This window comes from Numenius arquata, chromosome Z, assembly GCF_964106895.1.
Source record: "Numenius arquata chromosome Z, bNumArq3.hap1.1, whole genome shotgun sequence".
In the NCBI taxonomy this organism is placed as follows: Eukaryota; Metazoa; Chordata; class Aves; order Charadriiformes; family Scolopacidae; genus Numenius; species Numenius arquata.
In genome coordinates this window covers 3,889,892-3,907,769 of record NC_133616.1, presented here as the reverse complement: position 1 = coordinate 3,907,769, position 17,878 = coordinate 3,889,892, and the positions used below count along the sequence as shown (strand labels likewise).

At 44.8% G+C, this 17,878-nt stretch overlaps 1 protein-coding gene across 2 annotated transcripts in view; it reads right to left on the bottom strand.

Annotated features, from left to right (window-relative positions):
* Window positions 1–13,964: 13,964 nt before the first annotated feature.
* PIAS2 (protein inhibitor of activated STAT 2) overlaps window positions 13,965–17,878 on the bottom strand; it is a 34,617-nt gene continuing 30,703 nt past the window's right edge. The window contains exon 14 of one of the 2 annotated variants that reach the window (XM_074165651.1): window positions 13,965–15,955. In XM_074165651.1, coding sequence (XP_074021752.1) covers window positions 15,758–15,955 — 198 coding nt within the window. In that variant the 3' untranslated portion in view covers window positions 13,965–15,757. Of the gene's footprint in view, window positions 15,959–17,878 lie in introns of both variants that reach the window. The other variant, XM_074165650.1, reaches the window with a different exon arrangement.

Genomic DNA, 17,878 nt, shown 5'->3' with positions numbered 1-17,878 from the left:
GATGTGGTGTTGGGGGATATGGTATAGGGGAGAACTTTGTAGAGTAGGGTAGATGGTTGGACTCGATGATCCCAAGGGTCTCTTCCAACCTAGACGATTCTATGATTCTATGAAAAGTTAATCTACTAAAATATGGATAAACCTGCTGTCTTCAGAGGTGTTACTACCGTCTTCAGAGGTGTTAATGGTAGGTTTGGAGAAGTGCGAATGGTAAATAAACCATGTAGGCTGCAGATTGATCCCAGTTAACTGCAGTGTCTTAACAGGCACCGCTTAACATCTTTGTCAGTGACACAGGCAGCGGGATCGTGTGCACCCTCAGCAAGTTTGCCGATGACACCAAGTTGTGTGGGGCAGTTGACACGCTGGAGGGAAGTGATGCCATCCAGAGGGACCTGGACAGGATGGACAGGTGGGCACATGCAAACCTCATGAAGTTCTACCAGGCCAAGTGCAGGGTCCTGCCCATGGGTTGGGGCAATCCCAAGCACAAATCCAGTCTGGGTGGAGAATGGATGGAGAGCAGCCCTGAGGAGAAGGACTTGGGGGTGTTCGTGGATGAGAAGCTCAACATGAGCCAGCAACATGCAGTGGCAGCCCAGAAAGCCCCCTGCACGTGGCCAGCAGGGCAAGGAGGGGGATTCTGCCCCTCTGCTCCACTCTGGGGACGCCCCACCTAAAGCACTGCATCCAGCTCTGGAGTCCTCAGCACAGGAAGGCCATGGACCTGTTGGAGCAGGGCCACAGGAGGCCACAAAGATGCTCCAAGGGCTAGAGCCCCTCTGCTGTGAGGACAGGCTGAGAGAGTTGGGAGGGTTCAGCCTGGAGAAGAGAAGGCTCCAGGGAGACCTGAGAGCCCCTTCCAGTCCCTAAAGGGGCTCCAGGAAAGCTGGGGAGGGACTCTTGATCAGGAAGGGGAGCCATAGGATGAGGGGGAACAGTTTTAAACTGAAACAGGGGAGATTTAGATTAGACAGGTGTGAACAGCACTGGCATAGAAGCTATATAGTAATGATAATTGAGTGCCACCTCTAAGTTAACACACACCCTGAGGAAAGACAGACATTATTAGCTCAAAACTAGACCAAACAGACTATCTGGCTTTCAGGTCAGAGCTGCCTTCTGCATGGCTAACCTGGATGACAGCAGAGAAGGTCCTGCCTGCCTACACAAGTCCATGTATGAATAACCTTTGATAACACCTACCCTCTAAACCACTTAATGTTATCAAAATTAATTTGTATAGACAATGGGACCAGTTACAGCCATGGAAAACAAGTATCCATGCAGTACAAAGCCAGCCAAATCTATCTGAATTGAATAAAATGCAGAATCTAGACCAAAGCGCATTAGGCACTACATAAGAAACACCTATGCATGTGTATGAAAAAGAGCAGATCCAGAGCAGAACAGGGCAAGTGAAAATGGATTAAAAGCTCTACGAAAGTCTGAAAGCAGAAAATATCTCCTCCTGTTCCATCACGGCTTCTCCTGCCACACAGGTTTTATCTAGCAATGCAATCTTTTTCCTGTTCCAATACATCTTACTGAATAAGGACTTCAGTTTTTTGTACCCTCGATGCAACAGTAAAGCAATATTTGGTACAGTTTGGACCAACGTCTTTTCACAAAAAAAAAAGCTCAGCTACACTTTTACAAACCTCTCTTTTCAAAGGCTTTCAAACCTTCAAAATTTCCTGCTGTCTACTTTTCCTTATGCTGTTGTAAACACAGAACAATTAATCACCGACCTGAAATCATTTTAGATTCTCCTAGGCTGTCTCGCAGCATATGAAAAAAATTCAAGTCAGTACAGAAAGCAGATACAAAAATAATATATCACTTTTGATTTCACTTATGTCCTTAAAATGTGTGCTGAATGGCACACAGCCCTTGGGCTGAGCTATTTATATATGCACAACTTTTACTATTCAGGCACAATTTACTTGACTCGATTGGTTTGTTTTTGCGAAGTTTCAACCAGAATGGGTTTCGTACGGCACTCTCCATATTCATGGCTGAAGGCAACGCTGTGGAGGAGAGAATAAGGACAATAATTGCTCTAGAAGTACAAAAGGCAGCTGTGCTCCGAGTAAAAAAAAATGTTGGAAAAGGATTGGTTAGCACCTGTAAGATTATTGTGGGTAGTGTACAGGTTGAGAGATACTTTGCGTAAAAGTCGTTATTTTTAAATGGAAAGGGGGTTGTGTAAAGAATAAAATGCCTATAGAGATGACAGGCCAGTAAACACTGAGGGTTGGTGTTTTTTCAGGGAGCCTGTTAATTTGGAAACTATTCAACAGTTTTGTAAGGTTTGTTTCCTGCACAGATTGGAATAAATTGGAATGCAATAAAAGGGAAAAACAAAGTTATTTCAATTATATTTGTAGGACCATGGCTGACCACCAGCAGTGGGAAATAGTCCTAAAACTGCGTGTGTGCATGGTCAAATAGATTATTTTGTTTCAAATACGGGCACTGACAAGGCAGCAAACACTTAGGTTTACAGCCTATTCAACATGAAGTTGCTAAGCATCTGGCCGAACGAGGTCTGGAGCTCTGAGATCTAGCTTTTCCTCTGCTATAGTATCGCTATATGGAGGAGTATGGCACAACTAATACCCCCTCTTTGATAACATGAGTAATGCCTTTGAGGCAACGTGTAATTCTGAACTCTTGCTGGCCATTTATAACCAATGGAATTGCTGTTTAATTAAAAAAAAAAAACAACAACCCCAAACACCTGCAAGCCAGAATTACCTAATCATGTTCCCACTTTCTGCTCCTTCTTGGGTGTTTGCTCTTGCTATTTCGATATCTTAAATGTATTCGATTGTATTAAACTTTACCTAATTGAATAAAATCCTGCAAGTTCTCCTGGGGCAGAAGCTCTGTTGGTAGAAACAGGACAGTATTTTTCCACGTCTGGGGCTGGAAGGGGTTTCTGAGAGGGACCATTTATTCTGTATGGCCAATACGGCCATTTATTCCATCTATAGCGCTTTACGTATAACAATATGCTTGCCTAATAGTTTGATTAGATATCCTTCTTTTCTGATCTTCAGTCCCTAGGAAGCAGTACTGGATAAATTTTCCTTCGGTTTGATCCCAGAAGCTGCTGCTTTCAGAGAAGACATCCCGGCGCTCACTCTGCGCTTGACAACTTCATTACCTCATATTTCTAAAAGGCGTTTTCGGGTGAAAGTCTGTATCAGAAACGTGAAGCGCTGTTACCGCTTCGGCGCCTTTCACGACAGAAAGTTATTTTTAAAAGGGAGGCGACGTCACCTTGGCGTTCCGGCAGGGCGCCGATCAGTCATTTAACCTCTTTTTTTAAGAGTCGCTAATGAGGGGTTATGGCACCCAACCTGAATACCTGTTTAAAGCAAGCCACCAAACCTGAAATTAAACATCCCGTGAGGTAAAAACCTCCTCCTCAGCAGCGGCAGGGCGCTAACACACCACCCCCCCGCCCCTCGCCGCGCCTTCCCGCCCCGGCTGAGGGGAAGGGACGGGGCTCCACCTAACGTTTACCCGAGAGGCTGACAGAACCTGAGAGAAAGCGCCCGATGGCCGCAGCCGGGACTCTCCTCCATCTCCTGGAGCTCACGAGCCACCGGAGAATTCATGAAAGCTCCTGTGATGGCGGGGGGAGCCGCCGCCCGCCGAGACCCTCGGGGGGCCGGGGTGATGGCTGGAAGGGATCATGGCGGCCTTCGAGGCGCGGGGTGGAGCGGCCGGGAGGCCGGCAGCTCACCGCCGGGGAAGGGTGGCAGCGGGACCAGGCGGCGGCCAAGCGGGGCAAGGACCCGCCGCCGGTGAGGGGAGGCCGCCCGCCCCTCAGCACACCTCAGTCGGCGGTCGAGCTGAGGAGCGGCGGGGGATGCTGGAGCCTGGCGACTGGTGATCTTGGCTGGTTGCCGGCTGAGGCGGCAGGTGGGATCCGGAGCCGTTCGCCAGGATGGTGAGTGTTCCCGTGGGGAGGAGGCGAAACCAGCCCACCCTCGGGCAAGCCGGGCTCTGCCCGCACCTTAACGGAGGGGACGGGGTAGGGGGGGCGCGGCCGCCATCTTCCCCGCCGAGCCCGTCAGGTGCAGCGGGCTGGGGACGGGGTGGCGGGTCGGGACAGCCCGCTTGGCCCTCGCCCGAGCATGATACTTTTCAAGAGTTTCTATTTATTTTATCTTAGCCCTGGGAGCTGGCCGAGGAGGAGGAGTTGGGGGAAGAAGGCGGTTCCCGCCCTCCCGGTGCTGACAGGAGCCCGGGCAGGCGGTGGCGTTGAGGCTGTCCTGGCCGCGGCTGCGGGACTCGGGCACCGCGGAGCTTATTAATTAGTTTTTATCTCCCCTCCATGCTTTTTTACTAGAAGGGTGGCAGGTGGACGGGTGGAGAGGGTGCCGCTGCTTCTCTTTCTCTCCTCCTTTTGCAGGTGTGGGGAGCGCACCTTGTCAGCATAGCTGACAACGTTTCTGTACGTTTCGCCTACCTGTAGCGAATTCAAGTGTAAGATTTGGGGTAAAATCCTGATCATCAGTGCTTATTGGGGTAGGAGATAAAAGCACTACTTCCAAAGAGGCTCGGGAAAGGCTGTGAATATGTGTGTTATATATATGGTGCTGCACTGATCCAGAGGAAGGATGGTCTGACCTGAGTCACTTCAGCAGCATTTTCAAATCAGTCTGTTAGAAACACTGCCTGGTGGGTTCTGTGGTTTTGTCTTTAATTTTTTTTTTTTTTCCCCTTAGCAAGCCTGGCACCTTCTTTTAAATCACTGCAGTCCTGGTAATGCGTTTCACCTGCTTTGAGTCCCTTTATTCCGGTGGATTGGAATTTACCAACCTGTTTCTGTGATAAACAGGTGCTTGCACATCTTTGCATTTCTTGATGATGAATGCTATTGGAACACTTTCCGTTTGTTTTATTTTTTTTTATTATTGTAATCTTTCATTGTATAAGTATTATTGTTTCCTGAAATGGACATTCTAGTTAGTTATGTCAGCTCTAATAAGTGTTTTCATTTTTCTTTGGTTTTAGAATATGTATTTCTGAATCAAAGCTATGTAATGGTTCCTTGCAATAAGAATTTGAACATCTTTACAAGAAAGAGATGCCCTACAGGAGAGGAAGGCGGACTACTCTGGAGGCGTAACTGATAGCCAGGGATATGGACTACCCAGATGAGGTTAGTTAAAAGGGGCAAGGTCATTGTCTGGCTGTAGTGGCCATGAAACTTGAGAGTTTTGGCAAAAGCAATGTTCTGCTTGTAATAAAGCTGTGATGTGTCTCCCTTCTACAAGCACTGCTTTCGTCTCCTTTGCTTTTTCTTGCCGTTGCATGCGGAAGATCTTAACCCCTCTGCAGCAAGCATTCCATAGCAAGATAACTTTGATCCGCTTGCTGCTTATCACAGCAGAACAGAAACTCTGCAACAGCTCTTAATAAAAAACATTTAAAATTAAAATTGCTATTAATTTTTAATCTGGCTTTGTGTTTTCAGTTGTATTTATGACTCTAAAAAATTGTGATGCCAGTGCCTCTGTTATAGAACAGTACAAATGGTAAACTCTGTTTTGGCATTTGTGTAAATAAAGTGGTAAATAAAATGTCTGGAAGTGGGTAGCATTTATTAATACATAATCCTGAAGTCCCTGCCAGAAGACCTGGTAAGACATTAATGTTTGAACTGAGCTCTTTATCTTTGCTATATTTTATTAACAAGCTATTTAATAGAAACTTAAGAATGGTTTACCCAGTTATATTAACAAGAACCACAGAATCATAGAATATTTTTGGTTGGATGGGACCTTTGAGATCATCGAGTCCAACCAACAAAAAAACCAAACCAAAACAAAAAAAAACCACACCCAAAAAATCCCAGAACACCAACACCAAACCAAATGCCCACAACCACACCCCACCCCACCCACAAACAGACACAAGAACAGACACAGAACAAGAAGAGCTGCTGTGATATAACAAAGTGAATTAAAAGTGAGCCAGCGGTGTTAAGCTCTTAAAAATAGTCATTTAGGCCAAGGGATGAACCAAACAATAATAAAGGAATGCCACTTACCTAAATTCGGCTCTTAATATTTTCCTACAGGCTGAAAGCTCTGTGCCCAGGTGTATTATGTAGTTTTAGGCCTGACAAAAAGTACTAATGCGGTAATATTTAAGACACCGGACCTTCAGTTTCTGGGAAGGGAAGCAGTCTTGTAGTTGAGGAAAAGGGTGGAAAGTTTGAAATATATAAAAATGTGTTCATGCTGTTGATGTTGGCTTGCCGGGACACCTGTCAGCAGAAGCTTTGAGGTGACACAGAGGCTTGCATCTTCACCTCCCTAACTGGGATGGTGTCTTTTGAGGTATAATATTGTAGAGCTTTGGGTCCCACAGCCCATCTAATCCCTTAAACTTGGGTGTAGATTCCCCTTGTACTTTGCCTTACCCCCCACCCCAGTTCTGCCTGACCCCAGCCTTATCTCACGGTGCTTCTCAGCTCTCCTCTCCTCTCCTTCACCATGACTTAGGGATTCTTTTCCATATCAAATGCAAGTTGCTCCGGCTCCACCACAAAGTGATAGTAATATATTAATGACTTGAAACATCAAAATGCTTGAAACACCAAGCAACTAAACCCATAAAGCTAACATTTTACATCCATATCTTGTGTAACAGTCACTCCATGTATCTGTTTTCATTCTACTTTTTTAACACACATAATTATTCCAGCTGGAGAGCAACGCTCCATTGTTTTTAGGCACAAATCAAGGATTTTACAACTCCGGTACCATCCTATGTCAGATTATATGCATAGTGTCAACACAGGAGAACGTCGAGCTCTGTTAGAGGAACACGTGTGTGAAGTTTACATTTAGAATTAATGTAAATGGACAAGCGTAGCAGGCCTGTATGCTTAAAATATAAGGAAGAAAGAAACAGTTGTGGTCTTCTTTGTTCCTTGCCCCAAAAGAAAACTAGTGCAGCCTGTGTATGTAAATATATTGGAAACTTGGAGACAATGGGAAAAATACAGATTTCAGTTCAAAATATGTTATCTGTGCTAGTTACATATTTATCAGAAGTAAATTTCACTTGTTCCATCAAGAAAGTGTAAAATTAGCAAATACAAAGAGCTGGTAGGTGTACTTCTCAACACTTTAAGTATTTATTTACACTATGAAATAAGCGTATATAGCACAGCTCTAGTACTATACTTAATTCTCGCTAAGAGTACTGATTTTTTTTTAGCAGAGTGCAATTTAAAAATGGGGAAAAATTATAAAAGAAAAAGTGATGCTGTTTTTTCTAAATGGAAGGGAAAGAGAAGAAAAATATTTCAAGGTCTTACTTCTATGTGTGTAAATTTTGCTTGAGTGAGTCTTTGAATGCCAGGACACCCTAGAACATCCTAGAAAAGAAATACCTTTGCTTTTTTATTAAATCAAAGAGTAACCTAGCAGAACAAATTAAGAAACGAAGTGCCTTCATTTGAGGGGGATCAGTGACAAAACCGTAAGCATACTCTAAAATTGGTTATACTGACTTTAGCAGAAAAAAAAGAAGGGGGTGTTGATTGTTTTCTCCACTGCAGACTCTGAAGTAGGAAAAAAACTATAAATGTCAGGGAGAGTGGGGAAGTAGTACATTTTGGGGGTTAGAGGCCAGGCTGCTGCTTAGTTTTCATATGTCTCATCTCTGAAAAGAACTTGGCTGTTTTAATTAGAAGTATTCCTATTTTTCCTAAGAACCATTTTCTTGAGAAAATTTATACTGAGAAAGTTGAACTGAAGATCCAAAGTTAGCACAGAAATAATGCAGTAATAAGATATGTATCAGAAGTGTATCTGTTCATGTAAAAAAACCCCTGTTTTGTAATATAATAATATTTTGAGCTGGGCCATGTTGGTTTTTTTGAAAATTAGTATCTTATCCGTGGAAGAAGACGAGTTCTCTGTTCAGATGCACTTGTTAAGACCCAGACTGTGTTGGAAACCTTTGTTGGTGCAGCGATAGAAAATGTGTTTCATTATCTCTGTGTCAGTTGCAACTCAAACACAGGTGAGGAACCTATTTAAGCGTTTCTTGTGGTATATTTTTCTTCACTTGAGCAACTAGCATGAACTACTGATGTGTTGTGTGATTTTTGTGTTTGTTTGTTTAATACTCTTATCATTTTTTTTCTCCCAGTTCTGTCTTTTTCCATGTCCCTGTGAAGCACTTCATGCATGAAAGGGATTTGCAAGGATAACCACGTTACCTGCACTCCCATGACCTACAGGTGACTCTCAGTACAGGATGAGACAGGCTGAGATCAGTAAGACTTCATCTTCCTTTGCCAAGTTGTCATGTGTTTCATAGTTAATTACCAGGGCTTCTGAGGGTCAAGAATTTTGTTCCGGCACATTGAAGGAGGGGAATTCTTCTTAGCAAGAGATAGAAGGATTGTGGAAATGAGAAAAAATTCTGGGATACTATTTGTGAGAGGGGCTGTAAAAATGTTGCTTTTTGGTAGTTAAGTCCTTAAAGAGGTTTTCGACTGAGCGAGACCACCAGTTTCTAGAGCTGGTATGTTGGCTTCCTGGAAACCAGGAGGAGTGGCTCACCTGAAAAGCTCCGGGAGATCAAGAGCAGGTTTGGGAGGGAGACGTTGCCAAGTGAGGGGCAGGGGTGGGAGGAGAGGAGAAGGATGTGTGTGGAAAAGAAAGATGATGAGAGCTGCTGCTTGCAGTCGTGCGCACTAACCCTCCTGTAACGTTTGGCAGGGATGAGCTGTTCTGTCTCCGCAGGTGGATTCTTCATTTTGGTGGTAGTTGACATTTTGTGATGCAAAATCTGAGCTGTATTTTAAGTTATGCCTCCGCTTTTCATACTTACAAAAACACGCCAAAAAATCTGAACAGCTATTGGTAATACTAAGTCTAAAACTATGAACTTCCAATCCCTAAAGGGGGCTACAGGAAAGATGGGGAGGGACTCTTGATGAGGGGATGTAGCAAGAGGATGAGGGGGAATGGTTTTAAATTGAAAGAGGAGAGATTTAGATGCGATATTAGGAAGAAATTCTTTGCTGTGAGGGTGGTGAGACCCTGGCCCAGGTTGCCCAGAGAAGTTGTGGTTGCCCCATCCCTGGAGGGGTTCAAGGCCAGGTTGGAGGGGGCTTTGATCAACCTGGTCTGGTGGGAGGTGTCCCTGCCCAGGGCAGGGACTGGGTGGATCTTTAAGGTCCCTTCCAAACCAAACCATTCTGTGATTCTGTAAGTTCCGTACTCTCATTCTCTCAGGAGCTTTGATTGAGGTCACCTGATGAATCCTGTGATTTCTCCTCAGTCACAGTCAGAATCAGAACAAGATACTTTACTTTCAAACACTTCTAACCTGTCCCCTGGTGGGCAATGTGTTGTTACTGTTCCCTGATTCACTCTCAGCTTTAAAGGTGGAGGACAAAAATCTGCTAAAAAATGGAACCATCTCCCAGTTGTCTGAAGGTGTGGCTGAGACCGTGACTACATAAAGAGCAAATAGCTGAATCCGAATCTGATAGAAGGGGCTGTTGGTCTGACATTCATAGAAAGGAGTTAAATTTTGAAGAATTCATTTGTAATATGATCATCAACTTGAGTATTTTCAAGAGGATCTGCATTTTTTGGATTTGCATAGATTTGTCACTTCCCTCAGAAATCCGCAAATGTTGAAATAAATAAATGACATTTGAAGTAACCTTCAAGTCCAGTATGAGCAGAAGAGAAGCTTATCTGTGATGGCACGTGTTTAATCCTCTAATCAACTCTTAACTCTTTCTCCCAAAGCCAGAACAGGATTGCTGGGTAGAGGTCCTGCTTCTGACCGTATCCTCCATATCATCACTGAGGACGCAAACTTCTAGTGTTGTATTTTGTCTTCTGGATTCTAATGGATTACAGGGCATCTGTAACAAAACTTCTCCAAGGACTAGGTCACAGTAGTAGAGATTTAGTGGTATCATGGAGCCAGAAGAGGGAAGCGTGGGCAAGCAGGGAATAAGTACTAAGAGAGGTCTCAGTATTGAAAGCAACAACAGTGGTGATGATCCGTTGCCTTAATGAAGAATCTCTGATAGCTACCATAGCCATAATTCATCTGTCCACACACATTTCTCCTTTACCAACTAAAAAAGTGCTGTTAATATTGTGTCATTGAATTTTGGGAATCATATGGATGTAATTCCAAGTTTTGAGGTCTCGCAGAGAACATGCCTGATGCAGATTTATATTTTATTGCAGGTGTCAAAAACTGTGATCCCAAAGGCCCCTTTGATGATGTAGGTTTCCCCAATGGTCTCCGTATCTGGTAAAGGGCGTTTCTATGCCTTTGGTGTGGGTGAATCTTCTCTGGTATTGTTTCTACAGGACAGAAAGTTTGAATCGTGGGACCAAACTACACACCTGGTAAGAAGGAAGATCTTTACCTAAAAACCCATTCAAAGGTAGATGGAAATAGTATATTTCTTCTGAATAGCAATGCATGCAAAAACAAATCCTTGCTTTTAATTTTTTGAATCCTTATGAAATGAAGGTTATATTTCTTTATAAAAGTCCGCCTCTCCTGTTTAATAAAACCAGAGGGATTATAGGCAAAGAATCAGCAACTTTCCTTTGTGTGAAAAGGCTTAGCCTTTTGGAAATAACTGGGGATAAACCAAGTACTCAAGGACTTTCGCTCATCCTCTGTCTTTGTAGAACCGTTTTGATAATGGGTTGTTACGTCAAACCCATTGAGGATGTATCTTGTGGCGACATTGTTGGTCTAGTTGGTGTTGACCAGTTTTTGAAGATGGGTACCATCACCACCTTTGAACATGCCCACAACATGAGAATGATGAAAGTTAGTGTTAGTCCAGTTGTATGTGTTGCTGTTGAAGCAGAAAAAAAACCCCACCTGCTGAGCTACCAAAACTAGTAGAAGGTCTAAAGTGTCTGGCCAAGTCTGATCCTATGGTTCAGGTGAGTGTTAGCTGTTAGCATGGACTTGTCGTCCATGATTGCTCAGATCTGGTCTACTGTGAAAGTCACCTGGATGGGGGAGAAAAAAACCCAACCAGCTATTGCTTCCTTTTAAAGTATACAAACGTCTATGCAATATTTTAAAATATCAGTTGCCTCACAGTAATTGGTGTTCTTTACAGTTTGCCTAATCCACAGTTGTCTTTTAACCCAGGAAGCAGCTCCCTTCTTTGTTGCTGTTGCAGAAATTCTTGTTGAACTGTCAGGTTTTGTTATTTCAGCCAGAAGATGCAGCTTTTCATTTCCCAACTTGAATCCTTTTGTGCCTCTTGAAGATGGATCACAAAAGGCTTTGCAGTTACAGGTGAGCTTTCCAGCATCCTAGATTTAAAGGTAGTTACAGGAAAAATCCCTGCTCATGTTGGAAATGCCTGAATTCTGGCTGCTGGGCAAGTGCAGAACCTGCTGGTGCTGGGGCTTTATCGCTGGGCAGCACAGTCCTGCCTCCGTGCGTTCATGATTGTTTCAGGCAGCTTTATCCCAGGAGAACAGCTCTGTAGAAAAAGACCTGGGAGTCCTGGCGGACAACAGGATGACCATGAACCAGCAACGTGCCCTTGTGGCCAAAAAGGCCAATGGCATCCTGGGGTGCCTCAGGAAGAGTGTGACCAGCAGGTCAAGGGAGGTCATCCTCCCCCTCTGCTCTGCCCTGGGGAGGCCCCATCTGGAGTACTGGTCCAGTGCTGGACTCCCCAGTTCAAGAAGGACAGGGAACTGCTGGAGAGGGGACAGCAGAGGGCTACAAAGATGCTGAGGGGCCTGGAGCATCTCTCTGATGAGGAAAGGCTGAGGGACTTGGGCCTTTTTCATAGAATCATAGAATCATAGAATCGTCCAGGTTGGAAGAGACCCTTGGGATCATCGAGTCCAACCATCTACCCTACTCTACAAAGTTCTCCCCTATATCATATCCCCCAACACCACATCTAAAGAGAAGCCTGAGGGGGGATCTGATCAAGGCCTATAAATACTTCAAGGGTGGGTGTCAGGAGGATGGGGCCAGTCTTTTTTCAGTGGTGCCCAGGGACAGGACAAGAGGTAATGGGCACAAACTTGAACATGGGAAGTTCCATCTAAACATGAGGAGGAACTTCTTTCCTGTGAGGGTGGCAGAGCCCTGGAAGAGGCTGCCCGGAGAGGTGGTAGAGCCTCCTTTTCTGGAGACATTCAAACCCCGCCTGGACACATTTCTGTGCAACCTGCTCTGGGTGGACCTGCTCTGGGCAGGGTGGTTGGAGGAGATGATCTCCAGAGGTCCCTTCCAGCCCCTGCCAGTCTGTGATTCTGTGAAGTATGAAAATCAGAAGTAGCTCAGGCTACTACTCTTCCGCTGTATAAAAACAGCCTTTCTGTATCTAGTATTTCAGCAGCCAGCTCACTTCTAGGAAATGCAGAAAAAGATGTAGCCAACAGATGGGTGGGGAAAAAAGGACTAGTTCTTGCAGCACGGCTCATTGCACGCTGCTTATCCGTGCAGCAGCGGGACTTTATGTATTAGTCTCATAAGCCTTGCTTTCCTTCCGCAGTTGGTTTGAAGGTCTCTTTGACAGAGTCCACTCAAAACAGTAACCAGCTACTTCCATAGCGGAAACAGAGAGGTAAGAAATTATCTAACCTTTTCTTCAAGAGTTTTCTCATGTTAGAACTTCTCAGACAGATATTCTGATGAGTTTTACAACTTGTTGAAAGAAAAATAAACCAAAACCTCATTTAGGTACAATCAGCGCTTCAGGACAACTGCACTGTTCACCTGAAATCTTGCCTCACGCCACAGCCTCCGACACTCTCACTGTCTGCGAAACGGGTGAGGCTCAAGTGACTTTAAGTTTGCATTTGTCATGGGTCTAGAAGGTTTAAAGTGAAATGCAGCTGCAAAACTCCTGCCCAGACAGCTGAAAAACACAACCATAACTCAGCCGCGATAATTAACTACTAACAGGGGATAATCACAGAATTGTCCAGGTTGGAACGGACCTTTCAGATCATCGAGTCCAACCATCGACCTAACACTGACAAAACCACCACTAACCCATGTCCCTCAGCACCACGTCTGCCCGGCTTTTCAATACCTCCAGGGATGGTGACTCCACCACTGCCCTGGGCAGCCTCTTCCAAGGCTTGACAACCCTTTCAGTGAAGAAATGTTTCCTAATATCCATCCTAAACCTCCCCTGGTGCAGCTTGAGGCCGTTTCCTCTTGTCCCATCGCCTGTTCCTTGGGAGAAGAGACAGAACCCCCCCACCTTCCTTTCAGGGAGTTGGAGAGAGCGAGGTGGTCTCCCCTCAGCTTCCTTTTCTCCAGGCTGAACACCCCCAGCTCCTTCAGCTGCTCCTCACAAGACTTGTGCTCCAGACCCCTCACCAGCTCCGTTGCCCTTCTCTTGGACACACTCCAGCACCTCAATCTTTCTTGTTGTGAGAGGCCCAAAACTGGACCCAGCACTCCAGGTGGGGCCTCACCAGTGCCCAGTACAGGGGGACGGTCACTGCCCCAGTCCCGCTGTTCACACTGTTTCTAATAGAGGCCAGGATGCTGTTGGCCTTCTTGGCCACCTGGGCACACTGCTGGCTCATATTCAGCCAGCTCTGAACCAACATCCCCAGGTCCTTTTCTGCCAGGCAGGTCTCAAGCCACAAAAATTAACAAAATTCCAGCCATATTTTATAATGCCACGACTGGTTTAGAGCACATGTTCTAATACATCCCTTCAGCCAGTTCAGCACTTGCCTGACCCACGCTTCAGGTTGGCATTAAGGATACAAACAGCATCTCCAGCAACAGACACCAGTTTTAAACGCTTTATTCAGCACGACTCTGGAACCTCTCTGTCTCCACGCTCTATTTATAGCTCAACTCACTGTGCAATCGTGATGCAGAAAGCACTGATGGGCTGCAGGCCATTAGTAAAAAAAAACTCCCATGAGTAGCATGGCTTTATTGGAAATAAATCATGCTAAAAACCGATCCTTAACAGGTACAAAAAATTCAACAGATAAGGAAAAGAGAAGATTGGATGCGATATTAAGACCAACATGTGAATTAAAGACTGCTGTGAAAGATCATACAAAAAAAAATAAAAGGCAACGAGGAACAGTAAACGCAGCGTTAAAGGTGGGAGCATGGGGCAGACAAGAGATACAACACATCCTGCTTCCGTATTTCTCATCCGTGTACTTTGTTCAAATACCGTCACGGTAATGGAAGGCAAAAAGCATCAGACATTTAACTAAAGAAATAAAAAAGGAACAGAAAATTAGAAAAAAAAAAGTGAAAGCTGGTAATTAAGGAAGGAATCATCTCAAATACAGTTACTCAAACACAACGCTTGAAAAAATCTGCTGTCAACATATTTGAACAATACCATTATTCCAGCATTATGGAAATGGAACTCGGTTTTCCTGGTCTGTAACCTCTTCCACATACAGGGGAGACACCAAAAATTCATGAGAGGACTAAAACAGGAGGAAATTGTTCCCATTGACTTAGAAAAGCCACAATTAGGAGGCCATGGAATGGGGGACAAAGCATTATTAAGCCCTAAACACGTAATTCCAGTTTGGTGGGAATACTGTGGAGTATCTTCCAAAAAGCCAAGCCTCCCCCAGGGCAGGTCAGGGGGTGGTATTCCCAAGCAGAATCCAACAGTGACAGAAGCCGGGAGCAAGAGATCCTACAAAATAATCCTACGCAGGAGAAAGTAATCCCTGTTTTGTCTCCTTACAGCTGCCGGAGAAAGCACACACTTCACTTGGTCATCTGGTGAGGGGTAGCAGCTTCAAAGAGGACCACCAAGGACTTTATAATCTGAATTTGAGTTTGAAAGTTTTGGTTTTTGTTTTTTTATTTTATTCTATTAATTCTTAAAAGTTATCCAACCAGAAATTCAACTGTGCATAGTTTGGAGGTTTTGGTGGTGGAGACTTGTCGTAGTTGTGACCTGACAGCACAGAGATGGTGTAATGCAGGGTTTGCATAGTTTGTCCCTTCCCCAGCCCAAAGAACACAAAGAGGAAGAAGTCACAGCTTAGGATTTTGTTGCATTTATGAAAAACACAAAATGAGGAAAAAAAACCCCCAATAAACAACCCCCAAATAATCCCATTTACAGAGGCTTCCCCTGCATCCCCCCCGGTGGGAAGTGGGGAACGAGAGACTTAAAACACAAGTCATGGCTATTTCACGAAGCTTCATTGTCTCAAATGAAGTTTATTACAGGCCCCAGTGAAAATATCAAAAAAATCACCAATGCATACACTTCTGCACTTTTGTCCAGGTTGTTCTTCTTGTTCTAGAGTGGTTAAGTGCCTTTTTTTTTTAAAAAAAAAAAAAGGTTTTTTTAGTTTTTACATTATTGCTGTGGTTTACAACAAAATTTAAAACCGCGTGTGGAATCCACCCAGCAACAAAAAAAAAGTCAGTTTCCCCAGAACAAGCCCAAAACATAGAAGCGTGTTCTGAAGGGGCCTTTTCGATACCAGCTATTTAATGAGCAAGAACAACAACAAAAAAATAATAATAATCCATCACTTCTGTTCCTAGTGTAGATGAATTGACTGCGTTTTCCAGAAGGCAAATCATTTCAATAAATTACCAGAATAAACTTCCGAGGTGCTGAAGTCACAGAGGTGGGAGTGGCAGCTCTGTCGGGTGAGATCTCTCCTGGAGCGTGTCCCACCACCACCACCACCACCACCACTGGGGGCCGCCCCTGGTTTCAGTCCAGCGAGATGATGTCCGGAGCGCTGCCGCCTCCGCTGCTGCTGCTGCTGGTTATCACTCCCGTCTCGCTCCTGCCGGAGGAGCTAACGTGCGTGTTGCTCTCCTGGTGGCTGGTGGAGGTGATGATGCTGCTGCCAGGCGTGCTGCTTGTTAAGGTTGAGGTGAGACTATCCAAAAACATAGGAGGACAGTACTGCTTGAAACAAACAACGAAGAATGAAGAGACTAACTGCACGAGGGAAATGTATGCTCTGAAGATACATCTTCCCTAGAACCCGCACAAAACCAGCAGAACCTCGTTAACCCGTGCAGAGCAAGGACCTGAGTTCTGCAAACCGGCAAGTAAGCAAGCAGAGATGGGAGCCGCAAGCCCACCCCTCATCCTCCCCATTTATTCTTATTAGCTTCAGCATTTCCTAGTGCATTAAGGACCACAGGATGATCACAAAAAGACCCCCTTCACATTTAGAGAATATTCACTGCCTGTGATCACAGAATGGTTTGGGTTGGAAGGGACCTTAAAGACCATCCAGTTCCAACGCCCCCTGCCATGGGCAGGGACACCTCCCACCAGACCAGGTTGATCAAAGCCCCCTCCAAACTGGCCTTGAACCCCTCCAGGGATGGGGCAGCCACAGCTTCTCCGGGCAACCTGGGCCAGGGTCTCACCACCCTCACAGCAAAGAATTTCTTCCTGAGATCTCATCTCAATCTCCCCTCTTTCAGTGTAAAACCCTTCCCCCTCGTCCTATGGCCCCCCTCCCTGATCAAGAGTCCCTCCCCAGCTTTCCTGGAGCCCATTTAGGGACTGGAGGGGAATCATGGAATGGTTAGAGTTGGAAGGGACCTTAAAGATCCTCTAGTTCCAACTCCCCCATCACAGGCAGGGACACCTCCCACTAGAGACTGGGCACAAATGCATATTTTTCAGGCTCCTTTCGTCAGGAAAGGCAGCAGAAAGCTTTTTGCTACTTCAATGGAGGTTAGAATAATTTCATCCCCTCAAATGGCAGCAGCTGTACTAATTAACATTTTCATAGTATATAGCTGCCATGATACATGCAGGGCTCTAAACATTTTAGCAGTGACAAACGAGCCCTGATCAAGTTGGATTAAGAAAAATTACTAATTTGATTTAAATTTCCTGAAGTGGAAGACAAGCCTTCTCAAAGCAGAGCTAAACATTTTAAGCATTTAGAAACAGAAGGAGGGTGCCAGGTGTCAGGGAGGATAAAATAAGACACTCCAACACACACACAGACATTTTACTCAGCACATCCTAATTTCTCTTACCCTGTGAGTTCCAATCTCGGGTTTACCTTTGGAACTGAGCCTGAACTGACTGAAGTGTCCAAAGCGGACACTTCAGAGCAGCGTTACCTGCTTCCTGTCTCCCACATGAACAAACTTCTGTTAGTCCCGCTTTTTGGCAGTTCAGATCTCAAAAGGGCAGGCACAGAGTATTGCAAGATGCAGTAAGTGGAAAGAAAAGAAGGAGGTTCATCTTTTTTTTTTTTTTTTTTTTTTTTTTTTTTTTTTTTTTAAGGCACAAGAAAGTCAAGTTCTAGAGTCCTGCTACTGTCATCTTCTACAGAGGCTCTGCTTCAGATCCTCCTGTCTTAATTAGGGAGCCAGTATTATTCCCCCACATTTCAAGGCTTTAGTCCGGCTGCGTAAAAGCTAGTTACAGGAAGAATCATTCTCCCTAAATGTGTGAAGTTTAAGTTTCCAGGGATGAAAAAGCACCACCTACTTCCTTTTGACCTACAAAATTTCCATGTAATCCAAAACCAATGGGGTTTAGGTGTCATGTGGAACAATTCATTATAAAAATGCTCAGTCATATGCCCTTCGAATTAATCAAGATACTTTCTTTAAAACTTAATCTCCTAATATCAAAACCAACAGAAACAGCAATCAACAAAGTGTAATTACAGGCCTACACATAGATGGTATGAACTAAGAGCATGAAATACATGATCATGGAATGGTTTGGGTTGGAAGGGATCTTAATGATTATCCAGTTCCAGCCCAGGGACACCTCCCACCAGACCAGGTTGCTCAAAGCCCCATCTGACCTGGCCTTGAACCCCTCCAGGGATGGGGCAGCCACAGC